This window comes from Podarcis vaucheri (genome assembly GCF_965113315.1).
Source record: "Podarcis vaucheri genome assembly, chromosome: 10".
In the NCBI taxonomy this organism is placed as follows: domain Eukaryota; kingdom Metazoa; phylum Chordata; class Lepidosauria; order Squamata; family Lacertidae; genus Podarcis; species Podarcis vaucheri.
Window position 1 is genome coordinate 49,031,113 of NC_138748.1, and position 17,263 is coordinate 49,048,375.

At 43.7% G+C, this 17,263-nt stretch overlaps 1 protein-coding gene and 1 long non-coding RNA gene across 2 annotated transcripts; one reads left to right on the plus strand and one right to left on the minus strand.

The window, feature by feature from the left end:
* The first annotated feature begins 1,099 nt into the window (after positions 1–1,099).
* On the plus strand, positions 1,100–13,688 carry LOC309542432. Its single transcript, XR_014224239.1, has 3 exons — positions 1,100–1,160; positions 2,209–2,379; positions 11,917–13,688. It is a non-coding gene; the product is annotated as an uncharacterized lncRNA (long non-coding RNA).
* ASCL4 (achaete-scute family bHLH transcription factor 4) lies at positions 9,548–11,383 on the minus strand. Its single transcript, XM_082241231.1, has one exon. It carries the CDS (start codon positions 10,467–10,469, stop codon positions 9,903–9,905), a length of 567 nt encoding a protein of 188 aa, XP_082097357.1. The 5' UTR covers positions 10,470–11,383; the 3' UTR covers positions 9,548–9,902.
* Positions 13,689–17,263: the final 3,575 nt, after the last annotated feature.

The window sequence follows — 17,263 nt, forward strand, 5'->3', positions numbered from 1 at the left end:
TGGATTAGAATAATTTTCAATTGTTTTCTGGTTTCAGAAAACATCAAATGAAAGTCAGAACCCCAAGCACTTGTGTTTTGAAAACAGTCACATCCTCCTTCCATGGAATCCTCAGGCTGGAGCTCATAGCTCTTCCATTAATGGTTACCAGACCAGAAATAGACAAGATCTTCAGTGAGAAGCACATGGCCTCCTTTCCATTAAAAAACACATGCATTAGAACTTTCTGATAACTATCAGCAATAACAAAAATTACCTCCAGGGACGTCTCCAAGGGAAGATACAGATACAGTTTGGGTTCCCCCCTGCCCCGCCCTGGAGAAACTTTAATTTTAAAATTCAAAGCCATAATAATGCTCCTGGTGAAAAATAAACCAGACTACCCTCTGTTTTACATAAGAGTTTGCCAGGGGCAGCTCCTCAGAGTAATGCTGTCCCTGGCCAGCTTCAATTCCTGAAAAAGACACACGAAGCACATTGTTCAGAGACACACGTCATATTTTAAAATGCAGTTTTAAAAAAACACCATGGAGGGGGAGAACAATGGATATATTTTCCCTGTTAATATAGTTGACTTCCTTCCGAATATGTCCCTTCCTTTCCTCCAATCCTTCCTGTCACTTGGGGAATTCTAGTCTTCTTGCCTGGAGAATAAATCATTCTTTTTCAGACAATAATCTCTTATCTGAATATCAGCAATGGAGGCTGGCCCACTGGGGCAAAGGGGGCAGCTCCCCACCAACCACCGTTTGCCCTGCCTTATTCCTTTTAACCAGGCCAAGGGGTAGTCCTGACTGTCAGTTTTGTGCAATGCTGTTTGTCTAGAAAAAGAGGTGCCTGAACTCACCACAAATGCCTCTCTTGTTCTCTTATAATAGCAATGACACCCACCTGAGAGGGGCAGGGCTGAGTTCCAGTGAGTTTCAGCTGATTGAAAAAAACACCCTGGTTTTGTGGAAGATTAGCAGCCAAGCCTAACAAATCCATGAGAAAGAGCTAATAACAGGGCTGTCTTCCTGATAGGCAGCTACTCAGACCATAAGAATACAATTGGTAGAGAGGGTTCTGTGTGATGTCATTTCCCCTCCTCTCCTGGAGAGGAAGGACCACATAGTACTTCCTTTTCCTTTTTCTCTTCCTTTGACCAGCTTTGGAGGCTGGTAAGTAAATAAACCTTATTTTAAAACTTACTTTACAAGTTGCTGCCTGATTAAGCGGGATAAGAAGGGGGAAGCCAGTTTACTTCGTTAGCTGTTCTTGCTCAAAACAAGGCTTTCCTATGCTTTTATTTTTTTTCTTCCAAGGATGGGATTTTAAAATTCTGTTCCACCTACACACGTGCATGCCTGGAGAGATAAATTGCAATTAATATATCCTCTCCTACCTATTGAAACCCATCCCACAAGCTTCCTCTTCCTCAGGTTCAGCATTACCATCTGAGAACACCATAGGGAGGAGCAGGGGGCAACACTAGAATTGCCTGGGAAACATTGCTACAGTGGGGGGAGGGATACTGCTGGAACAATCAAGCGGCAAACCTTTCCACCTGCTCCGCCCTACCCCTGCAAATGTTTATCCCTGTATAACTGCTCTATAAAAACAAGCAGAAGAAATGCTCATTAAAGACCAGGCAAAGTCTAACCACCCTGTAAGCATTGTGCAAGCAAATCGGGAAGAATGTTGAATGAGCAGGTCATCTGGAGGAGCCCAGAGGAGCCCAATTCCAGTCTGAGAGCTGGTCACAGCATTCTGCACCAGCTGCAGGGTCAGATTCAAGTAGATAGTTGCTCTAGCAGAAGCCAGTGCAATGAGTCCCGCTAGTGCAACCAACTTCTGCCCCTTCTCCTCACCTTGTGCATTCCCCAATAGGCTCAATGGCAGAGGGGAGACGGTAGAACCTCCCAGAACAGTGCACAAGGGGGAGAAGAGGGGAAATCCTTCCATCAGGCAAGCAGAAACACTTGCGCTGACGGAGCGATCTCCTTTGAATTCCCCCTGCAGTTGCCAGTCAGGTTTCAAAGGCAGACCCACACAGAGTGCATTGCAGGAATCCACACAAGCGGTGTTGCCACTAACAAGACATGCTGCCTTTCCACCACACCTTAGAACAGTATATCTGTTTTTATTTAGATCAAGCTGTGTTCTGCAGCCACGTTCTGCCTACTCCTTAGTGACTCATTGTCTTAATTTTCACTCATTTGATGCTAGTGATAATACATAATACCAGCAAAGTGGTGTTTGTTTATCCTGACCTGAAGCCATGATGTTGTCAGAAGAAACTGATACGGGAGGTGCCAAAGAGAAAGAGCTGCTTTGGAGAAGGAACTTCACCTTTGCTTTGAATTGTCAGTACATCAAATGGAAATTTCCCTTTTTGAAGTGAGTTTTCTTTTCATCTCTCTCCTTTTTTAAAAAAAACCACACACACACCCAAGTAAGTAGATAGCTTGCTTTCATTCGCGAGTAAATGATCTGTTACTGTTTACAGTCTGGAAGTGGCAGAGGAAAATACCTACTAATGTTCCACACTGCTGAGTTTATGGGATGAGCACCAGAGTGGCTTGTAGCCACTGCAGTATTCGCATGATAGTTTGACATGTTGGGCTTCCTCCAGAGATTCTTGTTGTTGTGCATTTGTGATTCCTTGTTCTCATGATGCTATCTGGGCAGCCCCACACAACCCCATGTTCAATACTCCTGGCACCTGCAAATGTTTGGGGTGGTCACACTGCGTCAGTGCATATCCCATAACACCCTGCTTAAATGCCATAACTTTTTATACCACAAATGTTTGGTAATACAGTGGATGCTCAGGTTGCGAATGTGATCCGTGCGGGAGGCACATTTGCAACCCGCAGCGTTCGCAACCCGCAGTGGCACATGCAAGTTGCGATTCGGCACTTCTGCACATGCTCAAAGTGCGATTTAGCACTTCTGCGCATGCGCGACCACTGAAACCCAGAAGTAACCCCTTCCGGTACTTCCGGGTTTTGGTGCGTCCGTAACCCGAAAAAATGCAACCTGAAGCAACTGTAACCCAAGGTATGACTGTAAAACATTAAAAATGTTTCGTTCTTGTCCTGCTTTTGTTGCAATATAACCCCTCCCGGCAGCAACAATGTGGTAGCATTAGGGAAAGCATTGCAGTACAAACCAAAGCAGAATGAACCCACCACTATTGCACCATTATTGTGTCAAGAACAGATTGCAGAATGCACCCACATAAAATGTCATCCTGAAGGGGACCTTAATCTAGTTTCTGAGCCATATTATGCATTGCAATGGCTCCCTCATGCCCAGCATGGTTAGTATTCAGATGTATAAGCACATGCAAATGCAACATCAGGCTACCAACCTGTTTACTTCAGGAAGTAAAATGTCTTGGGCTGGCCTTGTGTATGAGCTTGATGAAAGAGGGAGCAACAATTCTGGTCGCCGGCAGCAATGATAAGCCTCTTTGAAGTGGACTCTCTGCCCCTAAAAGCCCATTATGAATTGAGACATTTCCCCACACATCACAAAAGAATGCAGGACTTCTCACTTCCTGTCCGGTGGGAGAGACAGAGCCTGCCCTGGCCTCCAATACCTTTGGCAAGCTCAAGGCAGGACTCAGGGAATGGGTCGCCCTCGGTTCTGGAAGGGTCTTTGCAGAGGTACCCTCAGGGTAGACCTTAAGAGACAGAAGTCCAATGACACTTTCAGCAGAAGGGCTCCTAAACACTGCAGAGTTGGATCCCAGTTGCCATTGTGGACCCAAGGAATAGAGGGCAATCAGTGGTAGCCCAGAACTTGTGGCTGCCAGGAATGCAAAGAGAGAAGGGGCATGTTGCGAAAGCATGCGATCTGCAGGAGCGTTCGTTGAATAGCTGGAGGCTGGTTCTCAGTTCATGGAATTTCAAACGGATGTAATTATCACTTGGATGAGGTTCAGGTCTTAGAGGAGCTGCCAGGTCTTTCATGAGAGAACGAATCCCTCCCATGGAGAAACCGTAGAAGAAAGGGAAGAAGAAAAGAATGGATGGGTTTGATTTTCCCATTTGGGTGTCGTTTCAAGGTTCTGTCTGAAACAAGGTACCTCCTGCACTATTCAATATGGAGGTGCAAAGTGGAACTGGAGCAAACAGCCATCTTCCAGACTACTCCATTTCATTACTCCCTCCCTCTTGGTTCTCCATGCCATCAATCGGCATTACAGATCTACTGGACATGCTCAGTCTTCACTGAGCTCCCCTACCCCCAAAGTTTGGTCATAGTTCTGCAACCTTTGGTGGTCTGCTCCCCCCAAACCTGCTGATACTCCCTCTTTCATGTGAGTGAAGCTTTCTTGCCTACTGGCACTTGGGGAATTGAGACCACATTCATATATGATAGATAGATAGATAGATGATAGATAGATAGATAGATAGATAGATAGATAGATAGATAGATAGATGGGTTTCTTCATAGCAGTATTCTTTTGTCTTGTAGTTGGGGGGGATGAAGTTAGTGTAAAAAAAATATATCTGGCAAACAAATTTTTGGGGAGCAGATCTGTCTAACATGAAAAAGATTCTTCAAGCCTTATTTCAGATTTCCAGGGACATACGCTCTGTGTGGATACAAAAAGGAATTCCTTTTGAAGCTTACCCTGCTCATTCCCAAGTTCTAAATAGATATTGAGTGACTAATTACTTTTGAGTGCTTTATTACAGCTCCTTCTGTTTTTCTTTGGCCGTTTACTGACACTGAGTAATGCAACTTGAAAGGAGCTAGTTATTCCTGAGGGGGAAGTCAACTTTATAAGCTATTAGGGGTTTCAAAACAATCTCATGGCTCGGATTATACATCTTTAAAATAGTGATAGTATCAAAGTGCTGGTTGATTTGTAATTTAATGGGGATTTATATTTCTTTTTTACCCATGTTTGATAGATAAAGTGTGCAGAAAGCTGATAAAATTCTTGAACATGTGCCTAAGAATATCTGTGAAGTATTTTTATGGTAACCAGTAATCACACAACATGGAGAAACATCTCCTGGTCTGTTTTTATTAAAACATTAATTCCAAGAGTGACAAGTTGGATCACTATCTTTCAAAGTTTGGTAATGATATGCTCTGCAGACTTTGAAGAAAACTTTGTCTAGACAAAAGACATCTTAGGAAAGATTTCAAAATGTACAGTTCATTTGAAACCTCTGCTGATTTCGTTGCATTTATGGCTGGAATTATCTGTATTTGGGAGATCTTTAGGGGCCAATATACTGTGCTTTCTCAGGGTTTTGGCATTTGAACTGCAAGAAACCAGATCAAATTGACAAAATGCAATCTACCGAAAGTTAGTCTTAACCTTGGCTTAACACGCCATACATTTAAAGAGCGTCTCCCCTCCCACTAAGAATTGTGGGAACTGTGGTTTACTGTTCAGAGCTTTAATTCCAAGCACACTCAACAAACTACAGTTCCCAATATTCTTTGGGAGAGGAAATGTGCTTTAAATGAATGCAGCCATGGCCCCATTGAAAGTAACAGAAGTTCATACTCCTGTTTACTCTGATTCTAGCACACCCTCACTGTGCTCCCACATGAGATAAGCCACAATCCAAATCTATCTTTTATCTAGCCTGTTGTTTGTTATGTGTTTTGATTAATTCCCCCCCAACCAGCTTTGATCTGAATTAGGGAGAGTGGGGGCCAGAGAGATAGCTCTGAACTTGGAGACTTAGATTGGGCTTCCCCACCACTCCAAGGCCCCTGCTCTGACATTGCAACATGGGTGGGGCAGAATAAGGGGGGAAGGCCAGAGGAAGGTTTGGATCTATAGTCTTCTCAGTCCCCCAGCATTCCTTCAAACCAGGTATTGACACCAGCCCAGGGGCTAGTGCAGTTTCTTCCAATGTATTATTATTTAAAATAATTTATTTGGTGTTTTTTAATGGGAAGGTTGAAGAAGCACAATAATGCTATTCCACCCACACAGCTGTCCTACGGGTGACAGCCCTGCTGGGGTTGGACGAAGCAGTTCGCTCCTTTCAGATGTAGGTCTGCAGGCTAAGAAATGATGCTCAGGCTAGCCCACCCACAACATCTCTTTAGTCTGGCTTTTGACACTTGAGATGTATATTTTAGGACCCACCTTATTTCTATGACAGTAAGTTGTTTTAAACTGTTTTTAATGTTGTCCTTTAATCGATGTAACCCACGCTAGGACTCTAGGGTGAAAGGCGGGTAAATTGTAATAATCATAATCATAAGGCGTTAAAAGTAACCAAAAAGACACCCAGAAAAGGTCAGTGACTTCCTTTCATGTGGCTAAGAGGTAATATTGCGCTTTTTGCAATCCAGCAGTGTATAAATTTTAGGAAAGGAAACAAATGAACAGTAGTAATGCAAGTTGGCTTCTGAATGAAAGGAGGCAGCCCCAAAAGGGGCTCTTTTCAAGAGCTTCCACTACCATGATGCTTAGTGGTTTGCTTCTTCCAGTGACTCGTTGTTGTTGCTGCTGCTGCTGCTGCTGTTACTACTACTACAGCTAATAGCAAAGATAATTATACTTGTCTAAGGCTTTTCATCTTTGTGGCACTTAGCTCCCAATTTTGCTTCAGAACGTTCCTCTTGTGCTTCTGAATGTAAATGTCCATTAGTCATAGGCGATGAAAGGCAGCTTCAGCACGGCTGTTTAAGTGTAAAATGTGATTCGCGCCACACACACACAACCTCACTCCCAGGTAGTCCACGTTAATCCAGAATAAACACCGCCCTTAGCATTGTACACAAAATGGTGGGTGTGACTTGGAATCCTCACTTTAGATATAATGCAACAAAACAGTGGTAGAAACCCACTCTTGAGCTACACTGCTTACGGATACAAGAGGGCACAGTGAGGTAATTTTAGGGCTTATCCACACTGTTCGCCCCACTGCTTTCCCCTAGGAAAACCTGCAATTTAGCACTGAATTGGAGAAAACGGCAGTCAAGTTTCCCATGGATTGTCTTTGTTCTGAGCGGTTTTCCGGGGAGAAGAAGTGGGGCAAAGGCAAAACTGCTTGGATCTGTGCTTTCTAAGCGTAGGGCAAGTGGAAGTGTGGATTAACTCTTAGACTCTGGACATAATGGTTTTAGGGAGCCCCTTCCCAGTGATGGCTGGCACCTAATGGAACTGGTAAGGCAGTAGGTGGAGCCACGGCTAATGACAGGCAGATCCAGTTAAGGCCAATTACACATTACTCTGGCTCCAGTGCACTCCCATGGTGGCATTTAAAGCGTTTCTCCTCAAACTAGCTTCCTTCTAATTAAAAAGCGGAGGTGTACGCATTTCAGACATCAGGTGACAACTTCATTGAATAGAAAGGCGTAGGGAAGCAAATCGGGTAATGTGTGTACAGCTCAGTAAAACGCGACTTGAAATGCAGCAGGAGGAAACGACCTTACTTAGCTTTAAGCCACTAACATGTCCATGCCCTAAATCTAGTTTTGTTCCCATTCTCCTCTTTGCTGAGTTGTACAGAGAGCAGCACTGAGGCTGCACACACACCATACAGTTTGCTCTGTCTCAGCTTCTGCCAACCCAGCAGTTCAGAAGCACACCAGTGCAAGTAGATAAATAGGTAAACAGCGTTTCTGTGCGCTCTGGCTTCTGTCATGGTGTCCCATTGCACCAGAGGCGGTTTAGTCATGTTGGCCACATGACCCGGAAAGCTGTCTGCGGACAAATGCCAGCTCCCTCGGCCTGAAAAGTGAGATGAGTGCCGCAGCCCCCAAGTCGCCTTTGACTGGCCTTAGCCGTCCAGGGGCTTTTTACCAATATTATTATTTTTTTACAGTTAAAGCACACTTAAAATACAGTATGATTGCATCTTAGTTGCACAATTTCAACAAAACTTGGTTGAAGGAAGGCTGGTTGAAATTGTGCAAGCTAAATCCAAGGCAAGGTAGAGATCTTAAAAGCTCTTTTTGCACCTGGTTTGCTTGGGGTTACCTGGCAAGAGCTTTTAAGCGCTCTCTACCTTGTTTGAGGTCCAGGCCTGCTCAGTGCACCGGCTCTGGGATGCATACCATAGTGCACTGTAACACAACAACCGGTAAACTGGGGTTTGTGCTTGCCCTCCAGGATGACTGGCTTGATCCTGGTTTGCAGTTTTGGGTTGCATGGCAAGTGATAATCACAGTTTGGTGATGTGGATGGAACAACAAAGTATAGCTGGTGCTGAAAGGTAAATAATTTAATTAGAGCACACAATGAAAGGAGAGAGCAGGAGGTGGCATTAGAGAGGGCATGAGCCCATGGTAGGTTCTCAGTTATCTAAGTTATGACTTTAAAGGGCCAAAACATTAAATCTAAACTTCAACCATAGCACGTTTAGGCTTTATATTTTAGCAAGTATTTCTAATCTTTAAAATGCCCACATTTTTCATTCAGAAGATGTGGGGGGTTTTCCTGTAGAATTCCATTGGTGAAATTTTAATTACGCAGAATAATTATTTATTCAAATGCACTTTGTGACCCTCCCCCGTAGAACAACTCCCATTAGTTAATCACATACAGGTTGCTTGTTTGTTTAGACTTCTGATCACCTATTTATTTTGGATATCATCCGCCAACAAACCACACCAAATAGAGTGTTTTTTTCTTCCTGTTTTCCTTCTCTCACTCTTACATGCTAGCGTGTTGGCATATTTCACAGTGGCAAACCTACATTTTGGGGGGCCCTGAAACTTGAACAGTCCTGGGGGGCTGCTTCACAACCAGCAATGAGGTCTGGGTAATCACTGTTACCTGCTTCAGTGGGGCTGTTCCACAACAGACCACCACATTAAAAGAACAAAACTATTACATCTAAGATTTTGATTAAAATTGGTGCTCTGGATTATCTCACATGTCAAAGTCACTGGTGTGAATAAGATTTTTTAAGCGACTAAAGTCGTTTCTGGGGGCCCTCTGGAATTGGGGACCCTGAAGCTTAATTAGTTTCATAGTAGATCTGCCCCAATATTTGACACACATGCACATGGAATCCATCTCACAGTAACTGATGTTATGTGCTCCTATTTTCCCGAGGCACCGCAGCAGAAGCAAAATATATCATGTTTCTAAATTAGAATTATCTATAATGAAATAAAGGCTAAACGTATGTTAATGATAAAATGTTCACTGATTCTAAAGGGACTTTGAGTTGGTTGTTAACTGACTTATTACTTAAATAAGTGTCTGTAACGATGACATCATCACTATTATTATGACATTCATTGAAATCACAGCCTGACGAAACATAATGGAATTTCTGTTCTCATTTTCCAGCCTCCAAACACCTTGGATGAAAATGCCCCGATGTGTGCGGGATTGAATGTGTTTCAATGCCATTCTAATCAATGGAATAAGTATATCACAATGAATTTAAGTTCCATTGAAATTATGATATTTGTGACTTTAGTCCCATGGATTTCAATGAGGCTCAAGCTCAACTAACTTTCTCTGGATCAGGGTCAATATGTTCACTTGTATTTAGGAAAAAATGCCCTACTAATTATTTATCATATATGAATACCCACATATAGATATCTTGAAACCAACTCTTTCACTTGGTTTTATTGTTCCCTTTGGCTGACAGACAGAACAAAGATCACAGAAAGTGAGGAATATTTCAGATTTCAAAAAAACAAGGTCAGTTATTAGTTCCCTCTCTGCTCTCTCCCACACAGTTGTTAATAGCATAAATAAGAAAACACTGGGAACAAAAAGGAAACATTAGGAAGAATACAGATTTTTTCCTCCCTATGGCCAAAAACTGACCAGAACAAATAATGAAGATACCTTTTTCATCCCTTTGCTGGGGACTAGTTTTGTCCTTTGAAAAATAATGTAGCTCTTTAATAATAACAGTTAAGAGGCAGGCTTGAAGAAGGTGTCCATTTCTGAAGGTGTTTTCTTAACTGCAGACTTCTTCAAATTCGCTATAGGGCGATGAAGCTAATGAAGTTTTCGATTCTCCATCACTGTTGCATTCCCTTCTTAAGCTAAGATCAGAAGCACCAGCGGCCTCCGCAGCTGGGACTGCTATTTTAGGAATTGTCCCTAAAGGCTGATGGTCCAGCAAGTTCTGGAGGTGTTTGATATAAGTAATGGCAGCTCTCAAAGTCTCCACCTTGCTGAGACGCTTGTCAGCAAACTCCTTGGGCAGGTGGTCTCGGAGGCGCGTGTAGCCCTCATTCACACAACGAACCCGTTGCCTCTCCCTCTCGTTCCTCTTTCGAATGAAGGCAGGCTCAAAAGAGTAGTCATAGACGCCTACGTACCCAGAAAAGGGCAAGTAAGAGAACCTTCCTGAATATCCACCGTAGGCTTGGTGGTCCCAGTATGCTGGGTCAAAATGGAAAGGAACACCAAGTGGTTCTCGGAGTGGTAACCCATGAGGGTTGAGGTGGCCGTTTCCGAGGGATGCTGGCCCTGAGAATGAGATCCTGTTCAGTAGCCCCTCGTCGCTATTACTTCCCATTTTGAAGTGATGCTGTGCCAGCGTCCAACACGGGCTCTACGGAGTTAATCCATTGATGAGAAGGCCAAATGGACCAGATATATCTTTGTGGTGGTCAGAGCAGTAGTATGCGCCCAAGGTTTCTTTTGTAGCAGCAGTAATGATTCCAGAAAGCCGCTGTTGTGTCTGGATATCAGCTCTGCTCCTGGATCTGTTATTATAGAGGTAGGATGGCTTCTAATTTATAAGCAGGCTTCTAGGACCATCACTCCACACGTTAAACCCAGGTTTTCCTCTGATCTTCATATTTCAAAAGATAATGAGAGGGTTCCTGTGTTCCTTTTCTCCTAGCTTGGATGTGTGACTATAGAGGCAAAGCCAAACATAAATAATCTTCCAGGCTGTAAACACTCCTCATGTATTGTAATCCATAGTGCCCTTTGATATTACCCGTCTCCAAAAGGATGGGTAACTTGAAAAGTTTACAGGCAGCTGCCAAGTGTTGCCAGAGCTCCTCCTTCTCAAGAAGCAAGGATCTCCTGTCTGCTGAAAAATTAGCCAAGGGCTTTCGATACCAAAAATCCAAAGGGGTAAGGTCAGCCTTTCTGGCTTCCGCTGTTCTAAAGAAACTGAAGAAGCTTATAGAAAAGTTTGCAAACTTATACCATTATCTGACTACTTTTTTGGGGGGGAGAGTGGGGGGTAGTAGGATTGGGAGATATAGAAAATCAAGGGAAAGAGTGCTCCCTTGTGGTTGAAAGCTGTCAAGTGAAGCATGTGCTTTGCAAACACCAGAGGGGCTGTGAACACAATCTGGTTTACTCTACATCCAGTGCATTCTTACCACTGGTTTGTGAAGCTGTGAACACACAGTGTTAACCACAATCCACATCTTTGCTGCAATTTCTTGAGAAATGCTGCATTTTGATGCGTTCCCCTCCCCAAACCAGCTTCAACCCAATTTGAAAACACAAGCCATATGAAGACATCCACACCGCCTCTCCACTCCCTGGTGTGGACAGACAGGTGAAAACACATCCCTCTGGATGGACGTGTACAACACATCATGCAAAAGTTTGAAACACAATAGAGGGAAATTACCTCGCTGCATTTTAAGGTGATAATGTGTACAAAGTCAGGGATTGTTTTGTTTTCTGGTGTGTTTGTGCAACAGCTACAAAGGAAATATGGAAGCACAGTGGGCGGTTATGGAGTTATGGGAGGTCCAGGAGGAGGACATGAGCACAAAAGCACTCTCCCACTCGTGATCCCCAGTTACCGGTATTTAAAGGTATACAGCTCTGATACTGTAGAGATTATACCCATATGCAGTCTAGTAGTAGCTGCTGGTTAATAGTGCAAATAACTTAAGCTGGAGTGGGACCATGTTCCCCAAACCCTTCAGCCAGAAGTCAATTGCCAGAATTACATTTCATTATTGTAGTGTAAAGTCTCCCTCTTTCTCTAGATATTAGACGCCCTACTTCAGTGTAGACTGTACACTCACCTGCTACTCCTGAGCTGAATTCTAGCCCACGATCAAGATGATTACATTTTCCATTTTAAAAAAAAGGTTTATAAATGTTTGCAAGAAAATTAATGTAAGCATAAAGGTGTCATCTTGTGAGATTAGAGAAAATGATATGGTATTCTTCTTTTTGCAAGCGGTACAAAGAAAATAGTCTTGAAAAGGTTTGCAGAGCACTCTATCGCCCCCAAGAAATGAAAGTAATTACTTTGGAGTGTAAAATGCCCCATTGGGCATGTCATCTCTTGCTTATGAAGGGGGGTGGGGGAGCGCAGGAACCAACTATCCAGGCTGTAATATACAAAAAGGAAAAGAAAACCCACAAGCAATTTCATTGTGCCAGATATGAATCTGAACAAGGCTAGTCCTGTTTCAGAATAGGCAATTCTTACCAAGGACTAACTTCTCTCTGAAGTTAGCAGGCACATTTCTGAGCAAATATGCATTGCATTGCATCTTGGCCCCCACATTCTTCAGTGTTCCTAATACCCTAGTTTCCATTTTGGATGAAATCCTAGCTGTGCGTAACAAAATATGATGAGAGAGGGAGGGCGAGGAACTTCCCTTGCTTGATTTTAGTAGAGCTGGGTTTCACCATTCAACCCCTTTCATATATATATATGATGTCATGGCTCAGTAGCGGCAGAGCACATGATTTGCATGCAGAGGTCCCAGTTCAGTCCTCAGCATCTCCAGGTAGCGATGGGAAAGATTCCTGCCTGAATCCCCAGACACAGAGATGTTGCCATCCAGTGCAGACATCTCAGTACTGAGCCAGCAAAAGGCTGCTGCCTCTGTTCCTAATCCTAGTAAATTCTTAGCAGTGGAATCCTTTCACACAGCAATATAAATCATAATTAACTTCATCAAGCCACACCTGGAAAGAAGAGTAAATGGTTATTTAGTTGTTAACCAAAGTGGTTAAAGATAGGAAAGCTGCATTATACTGCAACAAACCGTTGAGGGAAGTAACATTTGATTCCTACTGTGCCTGAGCATTATTTAGCTGAGCAAATTCACATTCCATACCAGGTAATTATGAGCTTTGGCAACAAAAATTCATTAACAGGGAAGGATCAAAGTATGTTGTTGGGAGCTCCCAAGTGTAAATTTTCGGATTTCCCTCCCTACTTTGATTGTAAATCTTGCATTTATTTTGTTGTTATATTTCTCTTTTGCATTTTTTTTTAAAAAAAACCTTAATCAGGCTTTACACACACAAAAATACACATGTTCAGGCCAACTTTCTGGAAGTTTTGAATTATACTGTACTGAATAGATCGTTTTCCTCATGGGAGAATCCAGGCTGCCCCTTTATTGATATTATGGCACACTTTGAGAATAGGGGAAATTAATATGCCAACACCAGGCCTCCCAGCTGCCAGCTTCCGATCATGGCATGGAAACCCCATGTGATGGTAGAGATCTGCACAGTAAACCAGGGTACATATTGCAGGTGCCACATGGCAGAGCAGTCAGTGGAGCATGCAAATACTGCTTCAAATGGCTACTGCAAGGCATAGACCAGAGCTAGCTTGGGTCATTTACAGCACAGTGCTAACCCTGTTTACTCAGAATATTGAATTCAATGTAGCTCGCTTCCAGGTAAATGGGGTGAGGATTGCAGCCATAGAGACTTCTGATTTAGAAAACAGACTCCCCAACCTCATTTGAGAAAGGGGTTGATGTATTCCTCAAGGGAAATGCAGAGAGCATGAGATGCTCCCGCGTTAATTAAAGAATTGTCAATTTGTTGTTTATTGTGCTTGTTTATATACTTTTGTAATTTTTTTTTTTTTGTGTGTGTGTGTGTGTGTGTGTGTGTGTGTGTATATAATTACTTTGTTCCCCACTCTGGGACTGAAAATATTAAATGAAAAGCAGGCTATCAACACTCCAGATTCAACCATCCCTATTCATATAATAATAGTAATAATAATAATAATTTATTATTTATACCCCGCCCATCTGGCTGGGCTTCCCCAGCCACTCTGGGCAGCTTCCAAAAGAATATTAAAATACTATAATACATCAAACATTAAAAGCTTCCCGAAACAGGGCTGCCTTCAGATGTCTTCTAAAAGCCTGGTAGTTGTTGTTCTCTTTGACATCTGGTGGGAGGGCGTTCCACAGGGCGGGCGCCACTACCGAGAAGGCCCTCTGCCTGGTTCCTTGTAACTTGGCTTCTCGCAGTGAGGGAACCGCCAGAAGGCCCTCGGTGCTGGACCTCAGTGTCCGGGTAGAACGATGGGGGTGGAGATGCTCCTTCAGATATACTGGACCAAGGCCGTTTAGGGCTTTAAAGGTCAGCACCAACACTTTGAATTGTGCTCGGAAACGTACTGGGAGCCAATGTAGGTCTTTCAAGACCGGTGTTATGTGGTCTCTGCGGCCGCTCCCAGTCACCAGTCTAGCTGCTGCGTTCTGGATTAGTTGTAGTTTCCGGGTCACCTTCAAAGGTAGCCCCACGTAGAGCGCATTGCAGTAATCCAAGCGGGAGATAACCAGAGCATGCACCACTCTGGCGAGGCAGTCCGCAGTGACTTTGTTTGCTGTATAGTGTTTTAACTCTGAATTCATTTGAGGAAAACTTTGTCATATCTATGAAGAAACCAATGGAGGTGACTGAGAACAGGACCATCTCTGGAATGTGTAGGTGCATGAACATTTTCAGTGCATGATGATGCACTATAGGAAACTGATAGGTTGGCACCAAATAATCTGTTGAGTTCTGAAAATGTTTTGCTTTTTTCCTGTGTTTCCTTTTATAAGAGCAAAAGGTAGAGGTACAGACAGCCGAATGCCTACAAGTTTCTTCCTGCACTGACATTCTCCTCTGGCACTTCCTTTCAATACTGCAGTGGCTTCAAATTTATCAGCACACGCCACCACATTTTGCGGGATTTGCTGTTACGGTCTGGGAGAAATTTGTGGATTGATTTAAGCAGCATTTGCAACTTGCATGCATGTGTCATCAACTGGTAGTACAGTAGGTGATTGTGTGGGTAGCTTACAGTTCATACAACCACCATGACGGCGGATTGCAAGAAATAACATGACATAGTTTTCTAAGGATAGTCTGTGAATAACAATTTAGTCACTATCTTTTGAGTTGGTGTTTTAGATTTTGGCAGCTTTCTGGCTCTAAAGAACGGAGCTGGGGAAATACGATACTGAAACAGAATCTATGATGCTCCGCCAATGACATCTTTGTTTGAAATGTGCAGAAACCTAGAACAGCCTCTGTGAACTGAAGGATATATTTCTTTTCTTCTTAGTACTGAGTGACAATGGATGACAAAATCACCAGAAACAAAAAGTAGCCTTTTAAGGTCAAGACACACATTTGATGTTAACGTAGCCCTGAGCATAAAGCTTTAAAAATTATCTTGCATTGCTTGTTCCAGCAGACTCCATCCAAGCTACCTTGGGCCTGGGAATTCCCTGCTCTGATCCAGCAGGTAAGCAACAGGAATCTGTCTCCATGCTTCCTGCAATAGACCACCAATGGCAGATTACCTCCTGGGGGAAATAACAGCTTGGAAGCGGGGAGTGATTTCAATGGAATCACAACAGGAGGGAAAGGGACTGTGTGATATAGCATTTAGTGTTGGTCTAGGAGTTGGGAGCCCAGGGTTCAAACTCCCACTCAGCCATGAAGATCACGGGATGACCTTGGGCCAGTCACTGCCTCTCAGCCTGACCACCTCACAGGGCTGTTGTGAGGATAAAATGAGGAAGGGGAGAGCCGTGTACACCTTGAGCTCCTTGGAGAAAAAGGTTGGATATAAATGCAATAAGCAAACAAACCACTCTCCATGTGGTCCCATTCCTGGTTGGAAATCCTGGAGACTCTAATTTTTAATGTAAAAACAGGACATGTTAAATGCATGCACACTTTCAAAGATGATAAAAACTTTTATTTACCACTAGCTTGCTGTTTTATTATGTTCTCAAGGAAATTTTAGTACTGCCCACTCACAGTGTGTTACTACTGATGTTTTACTGCTGTCATTCTGTTTCTTACTGAGGTATTCTATTTTTTGTTCATTATAGTGCTTCTTCTTTTTATTATAAGTTCATTGGTTTCTGTTTTACTGGCAAGAAATAATTAAGGTACATTCAAGTCGCTTGAGCACTCCTTCTGGATGAAAAGCTGGGGCAGAAATCAGCCAATATATCAGACAAAGAAATATGCCTCTTCAGTCTCTTAAGATGCGACATTAATGTTCCCCACTCCACCCCAATCAGCACAATCCCATGTGCATCTAAATCATAAGTAAACCCCACAAAGATTAACAGGGTTTACTTAAGAATCTGAGAGAAGCCGTGCTGCCCATCTAATCCAGTATCACAGTGGCTAACCAGATGCCCATGGGAAGTCTTACAAGAAGGAACGAAGTGTGACAGCATACTCCCCACTTGGCAATTCCCGGCAAAGGGAGCCCAGAGGCTATTGCCTCCAGCAGCGGAGGGAAAACAGCCCACCATGGCCAGTCGCTGTGGATTTGCCTAGTCTTTCAAAGTCGTGGAAGTTTGTAGCCATCACTACATCCCATGGGAGCGAATTCCATAGTTTTAAGTGCGCCACCACTCGGCTTCATTGTGCGCATCTAGTCATATGGAGAGAAACGTCTCCCTACCCATTTTCTCCGCACACCATCTTCCAAAACTCCATCATGTCCCCCAACCCTTTCTTTGGGTAATCAAGGACCTTTAACGGGCTCCCTTCCATCCCTTGTCCTGTTTTTAAAGAGCTCCAGATACCATACTCATGGGGAAAAAATTTTCATGCCCTTGATCGTTTTGCATTGCCTTCTCCAAATATATCGGGGTTGTGTTTTTTTTTTGGGGGGGGGGAGAAGCTGAAGAGATCAGAGTTGCGCGAAGAAAATATCCGACGCGTGGTAGCAAATACACACAGGTTTTATTAGGCGATCACTTCCATGTCGTAAACTGATTATAAAGCAAGCTGCGAGCTTATCACCCGCTTGCCTGCAAGCAAGCCCCTTCCTAGTTATGTGTGTGTTTTGAGGGGAGGTGTTACTTCCGAGGTAACTGTGCATTAGGCTGCACGAGGGTCGACCACCAGGCACGCGTATTACCAGCCCTCCCTGCTCCCCCACCCCGCTCGCTCGCCCCCGCCCAATCGCGGCAGGAATGGAGAGCACGAGAGAGAGAGGGAAGCACTGCTGAGCATGCGCGAAGGTGCAAGCGGCCGTGAGAAGCCCTTTCTCGTCAGGACAGAGCCGGCGCGCGCAAGGACTCCTGAGCGAAAGGGCAGCCG

What these genes read in the sequence shown, in the direction of transcription:
- ASCL4 (XM_082241231.1), bottom strand. Translation starts at nt 10,469, where the DNA reads ATGGGAAGTAATAGCGACGAGGGGCTACTGAACAGGATCTCATTCTCA.